At 44.7% G+C, this 23,826-nt stretch overlaps 1 protein-coding gene across 2 annotated transcripts in view; it reads left to right on the top strand.

Moving 5' to 3' along the window:
* Positions 1–23,826, top strand: part of LOC142584744 (kinesin-like protein KIFC1) — a 141,196-nt gene that overhangs the window by 69,612 nt on the left and 47,758 nt on the right. For both annotated transcript variants that reach the window (XM_075694972.1, XM_075694973.1), the window contains exons 7-10: positions 4,800–4,956; positions 13,047–13,214; positions 14,943–15,062; positions 20,957–21,232. In XM_075694972.1, the coding sequence (XP_075551087.1) occupies positions 4,800–4,956; positions 13,047–13,214; positions 14,943–15,062; positions 20,957–21,232 (721 nt within the window). The remainder of the gene's footprint in view (positions 1–4,799; positions 4,957–13,046; positions 13,215–14,942; positions 15,063–20,956; positions 21,233–23,826) is intronic.

The following is a 23,826-nucleotide window of genomic DNA, read 5'->3' as shown; positions in this document are numbered from 1 at the left end:
GTACAGCAATAACACCTTTGTGACCAGAAAGAAGAGTTCTGTAAATGCAACCAGTAAGTATTGCAAAATCATCGCACATAATCCTGCAGAACAGTCTCAACATCTGGAACATCGGGCATCAATGCAAAAGGTAAGGGCTTCTTAATAAGCAGAACTACGCCACCGCCTCGAGTTGGTTGATCTTTATGGATAACTGAGTAATTTGGGGGTGCTATTGGCCTCGAGCTCCACCACTGCAAAAGCTGGCGCCACCGTCGGCGTGACGTGCTAGGAGGGATCACGTGGACATAGCGGCCGCGTGGGCTGCTTCGGGCGCGCCGAAGCGAGCTGAAAACGAGAGTTTAAATTCCCTCGTACGCTGCGGTCCTCATTTAGTGGCGAGATTTGCCCGCTTCGAGTGTCTCCTTTAGAACGCTTGAAGGCGCACAACATGGTAGGCTACTGCTCGGTGCCGCAATGCCGGACGCACGCAACGGAGCACGGTGTCAGCCTTATTCACACGTAGCCGCAGGACAAGAAGCTGTGTGAAGCTTGGCTCGCGAAACATAAAACCGGCAAACAGTCATCGGCTACAACTCGGGTATGCAACAAGCACAGACGCGAGGAAGATTTCTGCTACGGCGCCCTGTCTGCGATGTCCTGAAAACGCGCACTGAGACGCTCGTCCGGGTCCGCTGCCCGACTAATGTCATGACAGTTTGGTCTATGAACTTGTCGATGCTATAGATACTGGCAAGTTCAGTGGAGTGGAAAGGCAGCGGTAAGAAGCACATTTAAAAAAAGCATGGCATATGGTCATGTTTGTATTATGAATTAATGCACTGGATTACAAAAAAGGAGCAGCGGGGAATTACACGCTGAGAACACCGATAAACATACAGTGCGACACAACTCGAGGAATAGTATTGAAAGGTCAAAGAATTTAGTAGCAAAAAAAGATTGAATCGTCGCGACGGCACATCACAGTCCCCGTAGGCGTCGAAGTCTCTACAATGAAATTATTTTTGAACAGCTCTGATAGCGCCCACGCAACAATGGTTGCTTGTATACTGTCAAATGCTCATATTCTGCGGCCTAAAGCTCATGGCACGGTGCGAAAACGCGCGCGCGCGGAGAAAGCGAAACAGTGCGCGGACAAGCATGCAGACGCGCAGTCGGTCGCTGCGAATCTGCGCGATCGCTTCATTGAGGCTTCATTCTATTACGCTCCATTTAGTTATACAAACACTATAAGAACATATTTCAGATAGTTTGCTCTCAGCGTTTACCTACCTTTCACGCAAGAAGCCGGTTCGGGAGACTCCATCGCGGCGACCGCGCGCAGTGGCGTTCACTGTACGTATTCAGTAAAGAGATAGCGTCTGTAAACGATTGTGTGCTTTCAGTTTGCCCAAGATTATTATTTAGACAGTAAGAAACTTCTCTCGTTTCGAAAGTACTTACAGAAATGTCCGGGAGAGCTCGCGCGTGGTGTTTTCAGTGAGCGCTGACAGCAAAACCTATGAGGAGCGCGCCACATGATCCCTCATACTACGCCAGCGAGGCGCTTCCGATAGATGGCGACTCCGCAACTCCTCGCCGCCAATATCATGGCTGTATATTTCTGGTGAAAGCCATGTTTCAGTAATACAGTAGCAACAATGTCAGGGCTGTGCTCGAGTAAAAGGTTTTCTAATGCTTCAGTTTTATTGACAATACTTCTCGCGTTCACATTTAGCAATGTTATTTCTGTAAATTTTTGTGGATTCGAGTGACTGGTCGACGTTTTTTTTAACTGTGACTAATGCTTCTTTCATCATCCCAGACATATATGCTGTCATTTATGTGCAGTCTATCAAAAAATATATACTTTTTCTTCTCTCTCACGGTTTGATTTAGTACTTTCCCAGAGTTTTCGCCTCTTTTCCCGCACTTTACCACTGAAGTCTTCACCTGTAGAGTAGTTAGTGTTCTTGAGTTCGTAGCGTTTCTTCAGTATCGTTGATTTGTTATTGAGTCAAGTAGCTTTAAAATGACCAGTCTGTTCTTATCTTTATTCGTCCCATGGCAACTGGCTCCAAGCCAAGGGTATCGTTGATGATCGTTTGACTCTGTTCCAATGTAGAGCTGTTTTCGCCCTCAACCTAGGGTAGTCCGTAAATAAGATTTGATCTTCTGCTGTGGTTTTCCACATCACCAACCCTGCTTTCTAATCTTTTAAAGGCTCTTTCCAACTGAAACATGTTGTTTTCGAGTGAGACTACTTTTACTTTAAGTTTGGAGAGGGCGGCTATCTTCTTCAATTTCGGTTAGCCGATGTTCTTTGATGTCTTTTATATCCGTTGCGATATCCTTTCGTTGTTTAGCAATCTGGTTTAACTTGGGGCCTGGATTGTCTTCTATATCCCCAGCTACTAAAAGAAGTTTCCATAAAACAAAACATTGGCAACTGCAACAAGCCGCGGGCACGGTAGCATCAACAAGAAGGGGTTACTAGATCTAAAACATTTACCGTGTCTCCTCCTCATTTGCATGAAGGACAGCAGGTTAGACATCTTCATTCTTGTGGTACTGCCGGGCCCAATACTTCCGGCAGTGAAGCAAGACCATATATAGCCGGTAGTATAGGTGGTGTTGCTGCCGGTCATGTGTCCAGCAGGGCGTGTCGGTCGCCTAACCACGTGGCCAGTTGTCCCGGCACAGATAGAAGGAGTCGTCTGGTGCGTGGAAACTGGTGGTGTTCGTATGCATTACACTGATCATCTCCGGCAGCAGCCCGGTGTCTGCATCCCCACCGATAAGGAGTACGCTGACAGCAAGCTGCACGAAGGAGAGCGGGTTAGACGTCTGCATTCTTGTGGTACTGTCGTGCCCAATACTCCCGGCAATGAAGGAAGACTATATATAGCCGGTAGTATAGGTGGCGTTCTATGCTGGTCATGTGTCCAACAGGGGGTGTCGGTCGCCGAACCACGTGTCAATAGAAGGAATCATCTGGCACATGGAAACCGGTATTGATATGAGTTATGCTGATCAACTCCGGCAGCAGCCTGGTGCGTGCATCCCCACCTATAAGGAGTATGCTGACGGCAAGCTGCATGAAGGACAGTGGGTTAGACGTCTGCATTCTTGTGGTACTGCCATGCCCAATTAAGGGGGAGACTCTGCTTTTTAGAGCTGAAAATTGGGCCAAAGAATCTTTTCGCCTTTCTTTGCTCCAGGTTGATGTGGAACATTTCTTTTTGCTAACATGCGAATTGTTTTCCTCATTTTCTCAAAGGAGCATTTCTGATGGTCTCAGTTTCTGAGTGGTGATATCCCTGGTTCTATTTGTCACAATAAATTTTTTTTGTCAAAGGTAGACAATGCGGACTTTTCTGCCTGCTGGAGAAGCAGCAGTTTTTGTGTGGTCTAGTGAATGTCTTCCTATCGGAGAACATGCTTGATACTACTAAAGTGTATAGCACCGAACTGAAGAAGAAATTCTGATACTAGTCCCAAACATGTTTATTAAATTTTTTTAAAAAAGAATGTTTATATAAGAATGTCAATGTTGCTTCACACAGAGAGAACTTGAAAAAATTCTAGGCTATAAGTTTTCAATGCAAGGGACCTGTGCAATATTCCAGCAATGCTTGGCTTTCTATGTAAAGAATTTCTTTATGTATAAACTGCTGAGGTCAGCTCCCAGCAGTCTTCTTGTGCGAAACTCTGCTCCCTGCATGGCCGCCAGTAGATGATCCCATCCGCGTGGTGCTACACCCTGCAGGTAAAGACGGCAACCCTTAGACCATGCGGGATATCTTATATAAGCGCAGAGCAACTTTCAAATGATTCATTGAAGAAAGCGAAACTCCGTTATGAAATCTGACACACCGAAGTTGTCGCCTGAGTCAGTGCTGCTTCAAAAAACCAAAATCTCGCACACAGGTGCATTAGAATTCATTGAAATGCGACCTTTACGTGGATGAAGGGTGCACGATGCCATCTTGGAAACTACAAGTGCTCATTTCTCTGACCATGCCCATTCTCCGGATGTGGTTTAGATTCAAATCTGATAGGAAAAGAAATTGTAAAAATGAAACTAAGTAGTACCTAAATAACACTATAGATGGTGCTTGTTGTTCAAGAGTGCTCGAAAAGGGGCAAAATAAAAAATTTACAACCATAGATAGCGGGTGGTGTGGGTAGGAAAGTGCCAGAGGGCAGTAGGACTGTAATTTGAACAAATATTGCAATAATTTTCAGAAAGGAAGATTTTTGTCTTGGGTATTAATATAGTAAAGGCTTGTTAATTCGAAATTTCGGATAATTCGAAGTAGCCGCCGTGGTCCGTCCAACAATGCGTTGTAAGCAATATGTAACGAATCCTCCTAATTCACACTGAAATCTGCACTGCTGCTGATAATTCGAACTCTGCGTTATTGGGAATGGGGAAGTGCTAGTGCATGGGAGCACGTTGGCGGCGATTGTCACCACAAGGCTTTGCTCTTTTCATCTGCGGCCATCTGTTGCAGGTCAGTTCTCTCCCTCTCTCAAGACCTTCCAGGTAAAAATGTGGATGTGGCGCTGCGTGCTCTTATTTATTTATTTATTTATTGTGATGGCAATTATATGGACACTACAAGCGCATTTCTGCTGTCAGCGTGGGTGTTGGCGTCACTTGGAGAAACTAATATGTGGCTGTGTTGTGCCATCTCGTTGCTTTATTGCACACTCCTGGAATGTTTGCTTCTTGTTATTGCCCTCCAAAGAAAATGAAAAGTGCTTTTGTTGATCGAAACAAATTTAGTACTTCTACGTTTATTGGCTCTGTGCAGCTCGTCGGAGGCCGGAAAGCAGTCGGCCTGTGCGGAGAGGGACTCCTTGTCCCTGCAGCTGCGCTCGGCCACGCAGCAGGTGGCCACTCTGGAGCGATCTCTCGCCGATGCCACAGGAGCGCTCGCTGGTCTTCGATGCGAGCGTGCTGCCCTCATGGTACGAGAGATTCAACTCTTAAAGTAGTACTTATTGCCCGCCGCAGTTGCTCAGTGGCTATGGTGTTAGGCTGCTGAGCACGAGGTCGCGGGATCACATCCCGGCCATGGCGGCCGCATTTCAATGGGGCGAAATGCGAAAACGCCCGTGTACTTAGATTTAGGTGCCCGTTAAAGAACCCCAGGTGGTTGAAATTTCTGGAGTCCTCCACTACGGCGTACCTCATAATCAGAAAGTGGTTTTGGCACATAAAATCCCATAATTCAATTTAATTTTAAAGTAGTACTTACGCCTCTGTTAGTTTGACCCTGATTGCGGTTTCGTGTCTGTCAGCATGACGGCAACAGTCGTTTAGGCCGTTGTGTTTGTGGCATTGCACATGCGATTCATGTCCGAAATGTTTATCAGCATCCGAAATTTCGATTATTTTACTGCTAGGGTAGGCAGTGGTACTGCGTGGAAGGCCAAATGATGGCGCATGTCTGAAAAATTTGATATGAAAAATTTATCGACGACTATTTTGCATTCTTGTTACAGAAATGTATATTTTAAGGCACCTGCAAACAAACATTTGCTTCACTATAGCCGCTACTAAGTTGGACACATTTTCGATTTCACTGTAAGAGTAGAGCAGCCCATTGAAATAAAGCATGGGCAACCAGATTTTTTATTTGCTTCGTTATATCTGGTAATTAGTTATATTGGTGTTTGTTTTATCAAGGTTCGACCAATTCGACCACCATGAGCTGCCATTTTTGCTTTGAAATCTTCCTGGGGCAGGCACAAAATAAGCGTATTCGACTGGAAATGTGTGTTCGACGCATTCGTGGTACCCCAAGCACTGCCAAGACGGGTGTTCCTGCTATTGAAGTCACCGTTAGAGTTGGCGCATTCGTGATTACCAGCCAAGCTCAAATCGTGTGGTGCAGGCTAATTTCAGAATCGAAATAACAAAGGTTTGGTCCCATAGAAGCCTACATGCACCGGCCAAGATCATTGGTCAGGATTGAATTAGCCAAACAGTAAAATTAGCTGCAGTCAAATTAATGAGTCCACTGTAAAACATGTTGGTTTTTCATTATTTTGTGTGAAGAGAAAGATCAGACACTGCTTACCTTGGGAAAAATATTGGAACTGTCAAAATGGCATAAAAATTTACTGTACTTGTGTTCATTAACCAGTTTTGGTATCAATGTCTACTTGGTACATGTGTCACGATGTCATGATTCATTGCTTGCTTTGTTCCCATAAGCTGTGGCTGCCACACAGCCAAAAGAAATCGGCGCATTACTGCTAATTTTCTACCTGCAATGGCATCATATTTAGCCTGTTACATGTCAGCAAATTCCTCAGTCATGATGTTGCGGTAATGTTGACATGTCTAGCCTTTCAAGACCAAATTGATTATCAGATTGGAACATACAAGTGTTTCCCAGCCTTCACACATGCTAGTGTGCTCTTTTTTTTTTCCTTTTGGGCCAGAAGTGTGTGTGGTTAAGTTTCTAAAACTTGGAAAAGTGCTTCAAGGCCTCTTTATTAGGTCATCCAGTTTGGTGACATTGCAGCTTGCTGTAACTTTTGAATATAGGTGAAAGCCAGTGTGTGCAGACAAGCTGTTGCAAAGCGTGACACTGCTAAAATCCTTGCAGGCAAAAAAAAAAAAAAATTGCTGGCCTTCATTTTCTTGGAACAGAAGATTAACATTTGGCCAGATTTTTGTTTGGAGAATGAACAACTTTTGGTGTTTCCAATTCACTCCAAGCATAACTGAAGAAGTCTTCTTTTAATCAGTCTGCGTATTGCAACATGAACAAACCATGACATCTGCTTAGAGCAGGAGTGGGACTCCTGTGCCAATTACGACATTTTTATACAAATGCAAATTCTTGTGCCAAATGCAGAAAATTGACCGAAATTGCACCACACTGCCAAAACGGCTTCGGCATGTGTGCTCCGGCCGTGGCCGCCGCGAACAGTGAGCAGATTCGTTCTTCGAAAAAGAGTGCAGTCAGTCACAATCCGCACATACACGACGGCGCCTCCTGCACAGTTTCTCATCATTTTCGTGCTTATAACACTTGTCGGCGCACGCGTGGCCACTCCTGGCTGTTATCGCTGCTGTTGGAATGGCTAGGAGAGGTTATTTGATGTTATACCGGAAAGTTAAGCATTAGGTACTTTGGAATCGCCCTGGTTTATTACGTAAAAATGGCTTTATAAAAAACTATTTTCTCATGAAAGGTGAAGCATCGATTGCGATTGCAAATTAGTAGACTACTACACCAAGTAAGGATGGTAGTTTTATCAGTCGTATTAACTTGTAATCATTTGCTTGCTAACTAAATTGACAAGCACTGTGTCACGCGTCCACAAGAAAAGTGAATGCATCTCACTCGATCACCACGCACACTCGCTGTGAAAACATGGAAGTGAGAGAGCACGGTAGCAGCAGCAAACGAATTTACTTTCGTGCTGGCTCTCGCTTGAATGTGAATTAAGCAGCGAAAACAGCAAACACTAAGCTATCAGTACCCGGTGCTTGCATCGTGTCCCCATCACAGATTGCTATCAAGATAGGGCCCATGTGGCCGTGCAGCCGCATCATATGCAGTAGTTACTGGAGTAGCAGCTGCCTTTGCGAGACGAGACTGCGCACTTCCTCCCCGCTTTCCTCCCTTGTGTGCGCGAGAGATTGAGCCACCATCGGCGGCTAACCCTAGCATGCTTTCAGTCTCATATAGAGCGTAGGGCGCACGGCAATGATATTATCGCCCTTGAACTTTATGCGAAACATCATGGCAATGCCACCGCCGGCTTAAGTGCGCCTCGAGTGTCCATATAATTGCTATCGCAATAATAAACCACAGTAGTTCATAACTCTGGCCTCTCGTTGCGATCTGTTGGTGAAGCACATTTACAAGCACTTCACCCCATGCTGTCGACAGATTAAGAAAAATTTATTTATAAAAAATTTTTTTAGCTAGACTTTGAACTTTCACTCACTATTGCAGAATGCATGTTTTTGTGCTTGCTATCACTAATTAAAAATCTACAGGCACTATTACCAAAATTTTCATGCAGTAGACAGTTACAGTACAGTGCTCGTGTTGGTTTATTCTGTCTCTTCATGGTTGCGAAGTGCACTGCCATATTCCTTTATTTCGCCAAAATTCAGTCTGGCCTGCTCCAAATTGCTTCAAAATGAAATTTTAGGTGCTCCAATTTGCTCCAAAATGAAATTTTCTGATCCAGAGTGCTCCAAAATGCAATTTTGCTCCAAAATGACTTTGGGCAGTCTCACCTATGTTAGTGGCATCCAGTTTTAACAGCAAAGCAAACTGGAAGGTTCTGAAAGTAAAGTGATATTCAAGACTGACAGTGCAACTTCCAGTGTCTGCAGTTGCTTCCAGCATGAGCACTGCTCAAAATCAAGGCCTTTGAGATTGCTTTCCAGTATCCTGGGAGCCATTGCTGGGAGTGCAATGTAGTCGACACCTATCGTACACGTGAAGGAAGGAAATACTAGGGTGAGCATCACGTAACAACCTTGAACTCCCAATAAAGTGGTGTTTTCTAGATGGTTTGTGCGACTCTGAAGTGGCACAGCAAACAGATGAATTGGCAATCACGTAGAAATTGTAACTTTTGAATTCATTTTCTTAGTCATGCTCATGCCACTGTAATCATTTCGTCATCCCAATGCTCTCGTGCTGTTGTCACGTGATCGTAGTCATTCTGGCATTGTCAGCCTTTGTCGGGATACCGTTGTCTTAGTGCCATCATGCCATCATTTCAGCAACTTCATTCCAAGATAATCATTCCATGGTCATCATTCCTGGTCATCATACTGTGGTCGTTATTGCATCATCTTCATGCAATCGCTATCATTGCGTTTTCAATTTATCTTCATACAGTCACTTTGTCTTCATGCCATCTTCTTTTTGCTGGCTGTCTTCGTGCCATCGTCATTTTGCCGTCTTCATAGTCTTGATCACGGCATCATCGGATCATGATCATTCCATCACTGTTAATCTATTGTTTAAGACTGAATCCAGCTGATTTGGTGTTTGTTTTGGCACAGCTTGCGTGATGTGTTGTTTATGAACAGAAAAATTGCAGTATATTCATCTGGTAACGTTTGCTGTGGATAAATATAAAGGTTGCAGGAGATTACATGTTGTGCAGAATTACTTGTGCATATTGTTACATTGTAGTGACATTGAAGAACACAGTAGCTAAACTGTGAATCGTGAAACTAAATTTTTATTGGGCAAACTTTTGTCCGTGAAAGCGACACTCGAAGCATGATATTGGCGAGCACAGTCGCTGATCCATGAAATATGAGCCGCGGGTCAAACACGTAGGACACATGACTTGTCAAACGTTCCAGCATAATTACCGGTGCCCACACGCCTTCCAAAAAGTACTACACAATTCTTGTCGCATGTACAGTCAGATTACACAAGGTTTGGTGACAGTGTGGTGATTGCAGCTTAGTCAAGCTACAGTATCCGCAGCTTTTTCGCCGTCTCCACCTTTTCACAGATGTTTTTGTTTCGTGGAAATAAAACACTGACTGAACAGACAATGGATAGCATCATCGATAACATTCGCCATATTTCTGAGTCTTACAGGTGTGTCCAGTGCTGAGTGATAACGTTTAACATTTAACAAAAGCGGTGACAAGAGGATGAACGAGTACATGTGTCAATATAGCATTCAATCAACCTTTTCACTAAAGCTTTTGCTTCGCATAGATTCCAACGTGTAGGTTGGAAAAGCATAATTTTGGTTATTTATTTACTATATACGGTAGAACTCCTTTGATATGCTTTTCAAGAAACTACAGAAAAAAATGTAACAGCCAGGAAAACATAACAGTGAAGAAGGCCGCAAATCGCCACAGCAACACTAGTAAAAACTCACTGTCAGCACAATTATTAGGTTCCTCAGCATACATACTGTCGCCAAGGGCAGTTTGTGTGCGCATGTGTGACTAATGGATACTTGCTATGTTCTGTGACAGCAGCCCCTTCCACTGTAGATGTGCTTCACCACAATATTTTATTTGCTTCACTGCATAACCCAGCTTTATTGTGGTGAAGCCGACTAAAGCGAACCGGTGATTATGCAATGACAGCAAGACCCTTGCCAGCCCCAAAATAAATGTAGCCCTGCGCTGAGTTGATTTGGCCCAGTGTGCGTGGTTCCAGATAGATTTTAACTGATGCCGAATTCTTTGGGTGCTTCATCACCTTCTCAATGCATATTATCTCCTGTTATGCTTGTTAAGCATGTTGTCTGGCTTGTGCAACTTTGGCTGCTCGTTGGAACGTATTGCGAGTCATCCATGACTTCCTGTTCCAGGAGTACATCGCAGAAATACTGTTGCAGTTGGGCATGCACCTCGGCATTTAGAACTTCCTTATCACAAGAGACTGCAGCTTTGTACTACCATCCATATTCGCAGCCAGCAGAACTGTTATACAAACCTTGCTTTGCTTGTTGTGGGTGGTGCGAAGAGCGTTGCGGGAAAGCCTGCCACTGATCACCGGAGTGCATATGGTCAAATGGTGCTTCTTGCGCGATAAATATGTGCCTGGGGCCTAGTGTAGCAGTTGGAAACACCTACTGCACCAGTGCTATGTTCAAATGTGTTGCAGGAAAGCCTACTGCCTATTTTGAGAGAGCACGCAGTTTGGGGCCACGGAGTTCAATTTATCCATTTTAGATCCGGCAACATTTGATACAGAAAGTTAAAAATGAATGTGATTTTTTATCTAATATGGGAAAAGTTCTGTATAAGCAACAATTCAATATATCCGTATTCGATATATCGAGCTTCTACTGTATTTATTTGTTGATACGGTTGCCTCAATAGTGGTTTTATGGTCAGTTGAAGATATACAAGGAATACAAATAAACATTCATCTGAGGAGGCGATTCTCACCACATGTTAACAAATGCTAATCGCAAACTGATAGTCATGAAAGCCACACAAATGTGCAGAATGTTTCCATTCTAGTCAAAAGTGGGATCGCAGATTGCAGGTAAGTCACATATGCAACTGAGTCAGACGAAATCGTTGACACATAATGGCATTTTCCCCCTTGGCAAGAATGTTCGCGCAATACAGAAATGTTTATAAACACATTGGGGTTGAACTAAGTGCCGCAAGGTGCTGTTGTCTATGCAGTCTCTGGTGCTCCAGTATAGTCAAACCCATTTATAACACCCACCGTGGTTGCTCAGTGGCTATGGTGTTAAGCTGCTGAGCGTGAGGTCACGGGATCGAATCCCGGCCATGGCAGCCGCATTTCAAAGGAGGCGAAATGCGAAAACACCTGTGTATTTAGATTTAGGTGCACGTTAAAGATCCCGGGGTGGTCGAAATTTCCAGAGTCCTTCACAACGGCATCTCATAGTCAGAAAATGATTTTGTCACGTAAAACCCCACAATTAAAAAAAAACATAACGAACTCATTGTTTTGCATTAAGTGGTAATTATGTCAGTAGTTCGTTGTATATGGACTCTCCCTTAAAAATGCTAAAAGGTTGATGGCGCTGAAGCTGGCGTCGGCAGTAATGATTCAGCAGCACTAACTGCTAATTTCCGTTAGAAATGTGTCTAAAGAACAAGATGTGGCATCATGGTAGCTCTTCTAAAAGGGCGCCCAGTTACAATCTCCCATCATTGCGACACTGCGAGCACAGGTGCCATTTTTTATTTGAGAGCTTGTGATATGTTGTACTAGCAAAGGGACATGGTTGTATTCTGAACACGAGAGCAAAGTATTCTATTTTGCTGGAAGCGTACACTACAGAAACCACTTCGGCATGCTGCCATTCTGTGAAGGTTTCGACATTACAGCTCCGTGCCAGTTGCACAAGAGCCGTGAAATTGCGTTATCTATGTCGCTTCGGGCGAAGAAAGTGCAATGTGCGAAAGGTCAAGTGCTACCACAAACCGTTAGCAATTAGCAACACGTAAACGAAGTGCTGCCGAAACGTGATCTCCTGATAATGCCGTAGTAATCCTTGCCAGTGCATGCCCCACGCCATGCTATTCTTGCTGTATGCCTCCTCCCTGGAAACTCTCCTTGAAAGCGCGGGACCTTCTTCGGGGCTTTTGAAATACACCAGTGGTCTCTCGCTGATCTCGAATGCCGTATCATCATTGCCATTGGACTGGAACAAGGCACGCGTTGCTCTGTGCCCGGTTTGGTGGCACTTCCATCCTTTGGTACTTTGCGTGCATCCTCTTTTTACCGTGACAGGGTTTGAAGCATTTGTTGTAACAATACAGCAATTTAATGAATATTCATTATATATGGAAGCAATTTAAGTAGGCAGTGACTGAAAATCGTAAGTGCACTGAAACATGCTTGTTATAACCATCCCAGATAAGTCTACCGGTTATAAGTGTATTCGGCTGGATCTTGAAGCAGCTATTGACGGGCCGTAACATGGTCTTTCAACTAGTTTAACAGTTTGTTGTAACTGACAGTTGAATGGAGTGGGGAACAAGCGAAGAAACTGGGCTCTCGCTTGCTTTTATTTCAAAATTTCTATTTGAAATTGCTGCCTTTAAGCTTCTCCCACTGACAGCGACAGCCATTTTCGTGTGGCTTGTGTGACATCAAGTGCAGGGCCACTGCTTTGTCGTTTGCTTCAAAAAATTTGGAAATCGTGGTGTAGCAAGGACATTGCCATTACATTGAGCATGCAATTTCTCCACTGGTGCGATACAAACGGCACAAACCAGAGAGCACCTGCAGAAACTCTCTGGCTTATTGCTTTGATGCACATGTGAAAACAAGACTGTGTTTATACTGCACACATTTGACCACACAAAATGCACTTCAATCTGTCAGTGTTGCCAAACTGCTGTACGGTTCAATTGAGATATAAAAAAAATGCTAATTTTGGAAAACGCCAGCTGTATCACCAGCTAGCTGTAGGATGCGTGCCATTTAACATGCGATGATGAAGCTAGAAACTTGGTTTCATGGCCCCTCTAAACACAAAGGAAGACTTCTGCAATGGGCCACTTTTGGGTGTCTAAAAGCACAGCTGCGTTTGTTTGGCAGGCACAGCAGGAGTCCCTTGAGTCCCAGCGATCAACGCTGGAAGCCGAGAGGGCACGGCTGGAGTCGTCCATCCATGAGCTCCGTGCCAGAGTGGCAGAGCAGGAGGAGCAGCTAAACGCCGCGGAGCTGGACCGCCGCAAGTTGCACAACACCCTGCAGGAGCTCAAGGTGCGTCCTGTAACAGGGGCCATATTCACAACCACTTTTATCTTGTGACTTTTGCCCTCTAAACTTTGAAAATGCTGCCAAATGCTAGAGTGCTCTCAATAAATTACTGCTTTGGTCAAGTACTTCCAGTCAAGCACTTTTTGAATGTAATAAGAAAATGCTGCTGATTTGTCATAGCGGCTTCAGTGAACTTGTGAGCCAAATATTACTGCACTGCATGCAGCAGGGACTTTACAATCTCGTGTCAAACGCAGCAAAAAATCATTTGCTTACACTTCCACAATGCCATTATTCAGCATCGTCTAAAGCAGCTGGACCCACCAATGCTATTGGCTGATTTCGTGATAGTGAAAGCATTCTCACTAGTACATAATTGTTAACTTTTAGGTAAATGAAAAATACTTATCTCTGCCACCTGAAAAAAAGAAAAAAAAGGGAAAATCATTTCATTTTTGCCTTTGAGACGGCAGCAGGATGCTGCGACACTAATCTTTTGGCCGGGGCTTGCCCTCTTGGTTTTGTGCTGTCTAGCTTCCAACGCGCTAGCAGAGACGGAAAGAGAAACAGGGTGTCTATGCAGTAACTCCACTCGTAGCTCAAGGATTCAAAAAATATTTGCACCATGAGATTCACCAGACGACGTCCTTTAACAGTGAGATCATTCTATCAGCAGTCAGACAAGTGTTTCAAGGCCCCTTTAATTTGACCCTGACGACACTGACAAAATTGATCAAGTTATCTGGTGGGTCAAATTGAAGATATAGAAAAAATACCAAAAAGAAAGCTGATTCATTTGGCAAAATTTGACACGCCTCTGAATCAGACGCACGCATGCTTTCTGTGTCCAAAGCGGAAAGAATGTAGTAATGACAAAGCTCCTAAACAAAGTAAAAATCTAAACCCGATTTTCCGGCAAGCGAAATAGGCAAGAGTCTAATATGTTGCACAATAACGGCTGGTTTCCTAAAGTCAGCTTTGCCGCAAGGTTTATAGTCGGCTTTGCCGTGATACACTTGTGTTATGCTGTACAGCATAGAAATGTTGCAAAGGTGGTTTTGCTTTTCTATTTCACCACGCAAGAAATTTTTAGCCCAATTGAAAAAGGGAAAGGCAATCATTAGAATTGGGTAAATACTACAGTCAGAGAATACGGGCTACAGTTATTGCCTGAAAATCCTCCTAGGGCAGGCCGGAAGTAGGTGTTTTTGATAGATTTGACATGTGTTACAGTGCATTCACTGCCTCCAAGCTTCGTTAAGGTAAAGGGGTCGCTATTGGAGTCACCATAGGGTACAGGCACATGCACACCAACTGGTGAAGTTTGAATTATCTGGGGAAGGCCATCTTTAGGATCTAGTTTCGTCCCTAACATTCAGTTATTTAATAAAAGTACTTGTCTAATGTTTTAATTGTTCTACTTGTCAAGATGTCAATTAAGCAGTTGGAGAAAATCTTAAGACAGATCAAAATGAGGTGTTTCTAGGAAGGCACACACCATGTTTATTTCTTCCAGCAAATGCAGGCTCAGTAGCAATTGTTTTTGTTAGAATCAAACCTAGCGGGCTAGAATTTGATTTAAAATTCTATTTAAAAAATGCTTGTTACACCATAACTGCACTGTAAAGGGGGCTTGAACTTCTTCAATCAATGAGATTTCACTTTTGCTTTGAGTCTCTTTCTAGCTCTTTTGTGGATAATAAAAAAATACCTCTTCGTCTTCTGTGGTAGGGCAACATCAGAGTCTTCTGCCGCCTTCGTCCGCTGCTGCCGTCGGAGGCTGCTCCGCAGCAGCCATTTTTGTTGCTGCCAGATGACCGGACTGTCGAGGTGATGCGGACAGACCCGGAGGTGAGTGGGAACCGTCGCTGCCTGACATTGTTACCTTGTGACATTGATGAAGGGTAGCGCAATCTTTAGTGCTAGCAGTTGGGTTGCAGTCAAGAGTGGCCATTATTCTGGTCGGACTTGGTAAACCCAGCTATCTGTAGCAAGTTTACGGAATGTCACATTAATAAGGCAGCCAGGTACACATAGCACTTCCCGCGCTGAAAGGCTGGATCATTTGTGCTCAAGTTTTTATGGAAGATGGGCTTTTATAATGCATTTTATTGAATACTACATATAAGGGAGTGTTCGCTTCAACATAACTTCGGTTTGGCCTAGTTTGTGTTTACTGCATATCATACTGATCGCAAATAAAGACGCCGCCCGTGTCATTTTTTCGTTCTATTCCGCTGTCCCAGTCTTTATTTGCAGTCAATATGATATGGAGTGTTTGCTGCTTTTTCCCATAATAAAATGGAACCATTGAATGTATGTGGTGTCTGAATTGATGCTTCTTGAAAACTGCCTGCTTTTAATTGAAGCCACAATATGGTGACACCATTCACCACTGTTATGGCAGAACATGTGAGCACTGCATGTAGTTGAGCCACAGTGCATGCTCCAGATTTATTCTAGAGTATACTTCTGTTAGTTTGACTCTGGCTAATTCTATTTTTCGGATAATTCAAACGTGGGCATAGTTTCCTGGCTGGTGCCCGTGCATATAACCCCAAACTTTCATTACTTTAATCCTAAAATTGGCCTGCCCTGGATAATTCGAACTTCACCAGTTGGCATGCATGTATGCGCCCGACCTCTAGGGTGGTGCCAATGAGACCCCTTTAGGTGGGAGTGTCTGCCTTCGCTGAGCTTCGGGGATGATGAATGCATGTTCAACACATTCATTGTCATCTCCCGTCAAAAATGCCCATTTTCAGCCTACTCTATTAATGTTTTCAAGTATTAACTGTAGCTCACAATGTCTAATTACATTATTCGTGCAATTGTAATGTGCAATATTTTCTTTTCTTTCTTTACCTGTAATTTTGGCGAAATTGCCTGTGCAGTGCAATCGGGCACTGTCCTAAAGCCAGTGTCAAACCCACTTTTCTTCCATTTCGGTTTTTCTTCTGGTTCATTGAAAGCAGTTCAGTTCTTGTGCAACTCCGGACTGAAAAATAATGGTTCAAAGAACTGATTCAAGTTCATTTGCCTAAATGAAGAATGGTTAATGCAAAATAATGCAAACTTGTTTTGTACAATAACTCAGCACTGCTGCTAAACTGCACTGGAAGATTACACCTGTTGACTGTTTGTTCTTCAGGCCACACGCATTTACAAAAGAATATGCAGATCCAATGTCAGTGCTGTAATATATGTGAAGCGACACTTTATTGGAGGAGGGAGAGAATACGTGATGGAAACGCAGTCTTCCAGCTTGCTACCCTGCTCAAGGGGAAACAGAAGAGGATAAAGTAAGGAACTGAGCAGTACTTATGAGGACAGGCAGTAGGATTAGATTATATACATGTTTGTGTATGAAGGACACATTCAGTCTTAAATGTAGGCCTTCTTAATTGAACGTACAGCTCCCCTGAAGCCACGTAGGCTTCCAAAACCAATTTTGTTAATTTTAGTGTGAACTGGATGATATTTAACAGTATTGTTCAGTTTTTTTTCTGCTGATTGCAAATATCTAATTAGATTTTGTATGTGTGCATTAGAACAAGTGATGCAAAGTTATTAACACGGAAATTCAGTCAATTTCTTACGGGACTATTCAGAAACTTATCTTTGTCAAAAGCAAAAACAAAGTATACGGCCAGAACGCCAGAGAGTAGCTCTAGCCGGTGATGCTATTTTTATTGTTTTCAGTGCACTTATAATGCGAAAAAAAAAAGAATGGATGTAAACATAATTGCAATATTTCTGCTAATTTTCATTTGTAATTAACGGCAATTAGAATTTAGCCGACAACTTTAGAAATAAATAAATAGCGTCACCGGCTAGATCCATTCGACACAAATATATTGATACCAAACATTTTGCTGGTACTTAGAAAGAACATATGAAGATCCCCCGTAAGGCAGTCTGTGGTGTCCAAAAAATGAATTTGAACTTTCAGTTCACTGTAACTTTGAATGGCCTAACAATGTAGCAATATGTATTGCATCACTATGTAGCCCTGTCTTTAAGCATCAAGTTCATGACATATATGTGGCCATTGTGCAAAAATAACACTGAGACATTGGTTGCAACCTCATGCATAGTGATTGAAAGCAATGCTCAAAAGCTAGCACCATGAGCTTCACATTTCTATTTTAGCTCCTTGTTGAACAGAAGGTGCACAAATGGCATCCCTATGCAAATAAGGTTGCACAGAGTTCATGGCCATAACAAAATATGTCCTTCGCACAAAGTTTATGGCTACAAAAAAAAAAAAATCTGGATCAAATCCCAGTGGTGGTCGCCACATTTCAGTGAAGCCGAAATGCAAAAAAGTTCATGTACTTGTGTTGTGTAGTGCTTCCCAAGTGGTCGAAATTAATCCAGAATCATATCATGGTTTTGGAATGTAAAATCTCAGAATTCAAAAAAAAAAAAAAAACGTATATCTCTTGCACACTCACACAATTGTGCATTCAGCACAGGTCACACCTAGACCAATAAAAGCCCAGGACTGTAGGCAGTCTGTTGCTGGCTTGTGCCTCTTTGCAAGCTTGTTTGTCAAAGCATTTCTGTTTGTGCAATTCTTGTTGGACATGTGAAGCCTCTGAAGATCCTTTTCAAGGCTTTGGCTCATCATACAGCTGCCGGCGCTGTAGCCCAGCTTCTCAGCTATTGCAGTGTTGCTTCTTGTCACACCCTGGTTGAATCGGCTGATGGCTTCAGCTGCTTCCCTCTGGACACAGTGCAGTGAGGCATGCTTAGTCTTTGGGGCTTGATCCCAGATCACGGAATGCAGGTGTTTGCTGGCATTCAGGGTCACACCGTCGCTGCACCGCTGCAAGAGCGCTTCCTCACCCAGCCACTTGAAATTTGGCTCCTGAGCTTCGCACACGAAGTCGGGCAGGCTGTTTTTGTGTGCTGGAGGTTGCTCGCCCTTTGCCACAGCTTGGTTGTAGCTGCACCAGGATTCTAGCCTTTTGAGACAAAGGTCATGCTTGGGGGCATCATCAGTTGACGACATATGGTGCAGGGATATCAACTGCCCTCTTCATGCCTGGCACGTCATTCTTGACTCCTCAGGGCCCAGTCATAATAATGTGTGATCTTCTTGGTCCTGCCCTGGGTGGGCCGTCTTTTTGTCAACCAGCCCACGCAAGGCTGCTCCCATGCGTTTGTACATGCGATTTATGCAGACTTTCTTGTCTATCTTGATGAAGCCGTAAACAGCTTGCTCGGTCAAGGCGTGGAATGTCCTGCTGTCACCATCAGAGAGCATTGTCGTGTAGCACAGCTTGTACTTGTCAAGGAATCTCTGAAACATGAGCAGTGCAGCTTGTACCTCCATTTGCCCGGCATTAGTCAGTTTTTCTGGCACTTTGGAAGATGTTCTGCGTGCCAAGCCACACACCCTTGCTCATTGGGTTTTGGACCGTGTGAGCAGCCCAAGCAAAGTTTGACAGCACGACGTGGTCAACGACGAGCCCGCTGTACATCTCAATGATGCTCCCAACACTGATGTGCAAACTGCGACCGCGTGTCAGCCAGGTTCCATCATAAATGACATCTATGTTCCGTGGTCTGTTTCCCAAGTCCTTGTAAAGTTCCTTGATTTCCACCACACTTGCAGCCTCGCAATCAGTTGCAGCGCTGCTGCGCTGCGCGCTTGAACAATCATGTTCATATGGCCCTGGTAGGTCTTGTGGTGTAGGCCACGATGAGAAATGTTCATAGCGGCAAAGAAGTTGGAGAGGGCTGTTCCTCCCTTACCAATGCTCTGCATGGCCTTCATAGCTTCGACATTTACTGCGGCGTTATTGTTGCGTCACCGGCCACTCTTGGGGAAGAAAATCGCTCTTCGCGCATGCCACACCTGGAGCCCAGCACAAGCTTGGCACAGAGCGCGTACTTCTTGGCGGGGCCCTTCGAAAGCATCGGTGTTTTCTTACCGCACACGGGATATGCCAGAAGTCCCAAAAAAGTCTTGTACCACGGATAAATCCACGATCGCAAATTCCGTTCTGCTGTCATTGACGTCCTCTTTCGTGTCAACATCCAGCAGCTCAAACTTTCGCTCTCACTCTGCCGATAAGGTGCGTTTTCACCTTTTTTTTTTCCGTCCACACACACCTCGCGTGCCAACAAACGAGGTGTGTGTGGACGAAGTGTTGATGCTACATGTAACGGGTTGCAGCTCGGAACTCGATCCGGCAGAATCTTCAGGCAGACCAGCAGCCGGCAACTCCGGGTGCATGACAGGCTTATCCGTCTTCTGTCGCGCATTCCACAGCCGCCTTCGCACCTTGCTGAATGCTTCACACGTAGTAGTCTTCAGACGACGATCTCCTCCAGCCGTTCGGGCAGTGAAAAAGACACCTTATCGAGCATTGTCGAGAAGTGAACAGCTGAACAAACGTTCACAGCTGCATGATAAAACCACAGAGAGAACCATGCAGCTTGCACAAGAGCAACCAGCCTGTCGGGTGCGTGAGAATTGGCACCGAAATGGCACCAGACCAATAGGAGCAAAGCACGTGGGGGGGTGTGCACGTTTCGGCCAGTCAGCGGCATGGGCGCATCCTTCAGAAATGACAAGATAGCATCGGTTCCTCCTTGCCTGCGCCATTTTGAACTGGCGCAAAATACGCACAAAAAAAAGGCAGCTTCTAAACAAGTTCAATATGCCGCCTGCTGGCCACCGCGTTCACAAATGACGACGGCGTGAATTCCGAACATTTTTTGGTGAATTTTGCTAATTCTGCAGCCACCCTGGCCTGTATAAGTGTTTTTTTTTACTATTATTTTCCGATTAAATTTAGTTTGTGAAACATTGTCGCATCGTGTAAGCTAGGACTTGCATCATGCCAAAGCTCTGATAAAAATCTCTGAGTGCTCAGCGTAAAAGGAAAATTGGACATCGTTCGTGCTATCAAACGTGGCACGAAAATGTGGGCGCTGGCACACAAGGATCTACTATTGACCACGGTGTGTGGCATTTGGAATGTGAAGAAGTTGCTCGGCAGCGCTGCTGCGACCGCAAACAGATGTCTGCTACGAGGTTCAAATTTTCGCCATCATTGCCTCTGTGGTTGCCAAAGAGTCGCCTAACGACAGTGATGAGTACAACACGGAAGGCGACAGCAGGGGCGATTCAGGCCCAGCAGTGGCAGAAGCTACACATTACTTCATCCTCATGAATGCAATCGTCGCGAATAGAACACCACCCTGCAATTAAAAAAAATGCCCAGGACTTCTGCAGCGCATCGCACCCATGCACAGAGAATAGGCAGCACCAACGAGGAATCTGCCATGTCGGTGCCAAAAAGAGGGGGCAGGCTGAAAAGCTGGCTCAGAGATTCAGTAAGTTGGAGGCCCCCGTTGTCGCTGCTAGGCCGCCGGAGCATCAAATGAAAATAGCACTTGTCGCACGAAATGAATAAATGCCGCATGTTTTTGCGCTTTCATCGCAGTCTCTCAGAGTTCTGTTTTTGACAGGTAAGTGGACGATCTCGTGCTATTTCGGTTAAGCAGCACTACCATTTAGTACATATTTTTTTTAGCTCCAGCCAACTACTGTTTGAGGTTTCGCTGTATTTGCACACACCCCATAGAAACCTTACACCTACTCCGAACACAAGAGTAGGTGCTGCAAAAGTAGATTTTGCCTGCTCTAGTTGCTGCTTCAAAATGCCAGAGGGCATTTCCACCACTGTCTTAAGCTCTGGCATGTGTTGCTTCTGTCTCGTGCGCAGACGCAGCGGCAGACGGCGCTGACGTTCAGCTTTGATAGAGTCTTCCCGGGTGTGGCCAGCCAGGGTGAGGTGTTCGCCGAGGTGTCGCAGCTGGTGCAGAGTGCCCTGGATGGCTACCATGTGTGCATATTCGCATACGGCCAGACGGGGGCCGGGAAGACGCACACCATGGAAGGTCCCGCGGGCGAGCTTGCGCTCGAGGACGAGCGCCGAGGCCTGATTCCTCGTGCCCTTCACCAGGTCTTCGAGGAGACGTTGAAGCAGCCACACTGGACGGTCAGTGGCATGCGTTCGTCTCGCAAATTCATGGTGCAACGAGTGGGTGCTTCTAGGCTGAAGCTGGCCTGGAAATGAAAACATCCTACTTGGGATGCAACAACAGTCTTCTACTGCAGTCGTACTCAATGCAGTGGAGTGGCTTACAGTCGCTGTTCAACTCCCACCCATGGCAGCCACATTTCAATGGGAGCCTAATACAAAGAATGTTTGTGTTAGGTTTAAATTGCATGTTAGAGGAACAATGAGAATCTTGAGCTTTAGTAGTAAATTATGCTTCTAATAAAAGCCACTCTTACTGTGAGTATGGAAGGTAAGCCAGAAAATACCCTAAAATGAAGACGGGCATCGATGCTGCCATTGAAGGAACGCTAAATAGAAAGTATACTTGAGCCATTGGGGGTGAACTCCACCACTGGAAAAGCTGGCGCCACCGTCGGCGTGACATGGCATGAGGGGTCATATGGACACAGCGGCCGCGTCGGCTGCTTCGGAAGCGCCGAAGCAAGCTGAAACCGAAAGTTTAAAGTCCCACCTGCGCTGCGGTTCTTATTAAGTGGTGATGCTTTCCTTCCTTGGGTGCCTGCTTGACAACATTTGAAATCACTATAAGAGGTAATGGCTGCCTTTGAAGGCGTGCAGCATGCTAAGCTACTGCTCGGTGCCGCAGTGCCGGACATATGCAACCGATCAAGCCCGGTGTCAGCCTTATTCACATGTAGCCGCAGCACAAGAAGCTGCGTGAAGCTTGGATCGCGAAACTTAGAACCGGCAGACAGCCATCGGCTACAACTTGGGTATGCAGCAAGCACAGATGCGAGAAATATTTCTACTACGGCGCCGGGACTGCGCGATGTTCGGTGAGTAACAGAAAACGCGCACTCAGACGTTTGCCCGCGCTCCCTGCCCGGCTAATGTCATGACGGTTTGGTCTGTGAACTTGTTAATGCTAGATAACTGGCAAGTTCACTGAAATGGAAAGGGAGTGGTAAGAAGCACATTAAATAAAGGCATGGCATATGGTCAGATTTGTGTTATGAATTAATGCACTAGATTACGGAAAAGAAGCAGCAGTAAATTGCATGCTGAGAAGACCTATAAACATAGTGCGATGCATCTCTAGAAATAATATTGAAATGGTCCAAGAATTTAGAAGAAAAAAAAGATTGAATCGTTGCAACGGCACGTCACAGTCGCCATAGGCGTCAAAGTCCCTTGTTAAGGGGGGATGAGGGTCTTGAAAACTTTTATTTCTTAACATACCTTCCTGAATATTGGCATGCAGATATATCTTTGAATGCTGATCCCAAATATATATTCAGATTTTATATATATCATCTAGAAGTGAAGATATTGCAAAATAATTTATTTCACAAAGGTCTTTTCTTACGGGTCATTATGATAATTTCTTAATTAAAAAACTAGTTTTAAAGAATAGCTGTCATTTCCAAGGGCCCACTATACATCTTTAAGCTAAAGAAATTTTTAAAAAGTCATCATAGAGGTCATGAATGAATAAAGTGGGAAGAAAAAAACAATGTGGAAGTAATTAGCTTACATCTGACCTAATTGCTAGTCTATTGGGTTTGATGAAAAATGGAAAGCTTTAGGATGTAGCTGAGGTTTTAGTGAAAAAAATGATACCTAATTCAATAAAATCAGTTGATGCAAACATTATGAAAAGTTCTGTAAGGCAAAGGCATTTGATTGAAAAAGCAAAGCTGAGAAAACTGCATTCAAAGTTTTGCTTACTCTGCCACTTTTGTTTACCTATCACATGGAAAAATTTAATGCTTTAGCATGCAGCCCAGTCATTACTGAACACAATAACACCAAACTCACAGAAATCTGTTCATCTAAAGATTGTGAAAACCTCTGTATTGCATTGGCACTTGACAAAAAAAAAAAAGCTCAGAAAGTCGCTTGCTATTTTCTATGTATCTGCCGCACATTCACAAAAGTCCTGGGCAGTAGTCCTGGGTTCTGTCAGGCTTGTGCTTCTTGGCCATCCTTTTCTTCACTTTTTCAGCATTGGTGTGACTTTTACCAAGCCTGCACAGCCTCTGTTTATCTTTTTCAAGGCTCCTACTACTCCTACAAGGCTCGGCGAAATCGCAATTTGAGCATGTGAGCTCCAACTTCACTGCTAGGCCGTATTCTCTCTCACTGCACTTTGCGAGTTGGAGAGTGGCCATCCCACACTTGCTGCAGCTTGTGGACGCAAACAGCTTATTTAGCACAGAGAGATCAACGATGATGTCGATCGTCGTCTTCACTTGCTGTGCCGACGTTCATTAGCTCGAACTTGCGGGAAGTCGCGGACTTCTTCGCCAATGAAGTTTTAATGTTGTCTGCGTAGCTTTCGCGCCCGCGCACTCCGCTTCCGTGAAAAACACCGTGTCGAAGGGTTGAGCACGCGAGCTCGGTTCAGCCGCGTCCGTCGGCACCGAAGCGGCGTGCGGAAACGCCGAAGTCGACGTTAGGCTTAGGTCAGCCGCTTCCGACAAGGAATCCGAAGCGACTTGCAGCGTCTCAAAAGTTGGCATTTTCGACGAGCTTAGTCCAGGCGCATCCACCGGCACTGCAGAGACTTG

This window comes from Dermacentor variabilis, chromosome 6, assembly GCF_050947875.1.
Source record: "Dermacentor variabilis isolate Ectoservices chromosome 6, ASM5094787v1, whole genome shotgun sequence".
NCBI lineage: Eukaryota > Metazoa > Arthropoda > Arachnida > Ixodida > Ixodidae > Dermacentor > Dermacentor variabilis.
The sequence above is the reverse complement of the archived record's forward strand: the minus strand, read 5'-3'. Positions and strand labels throughout refer to the sequence as shown.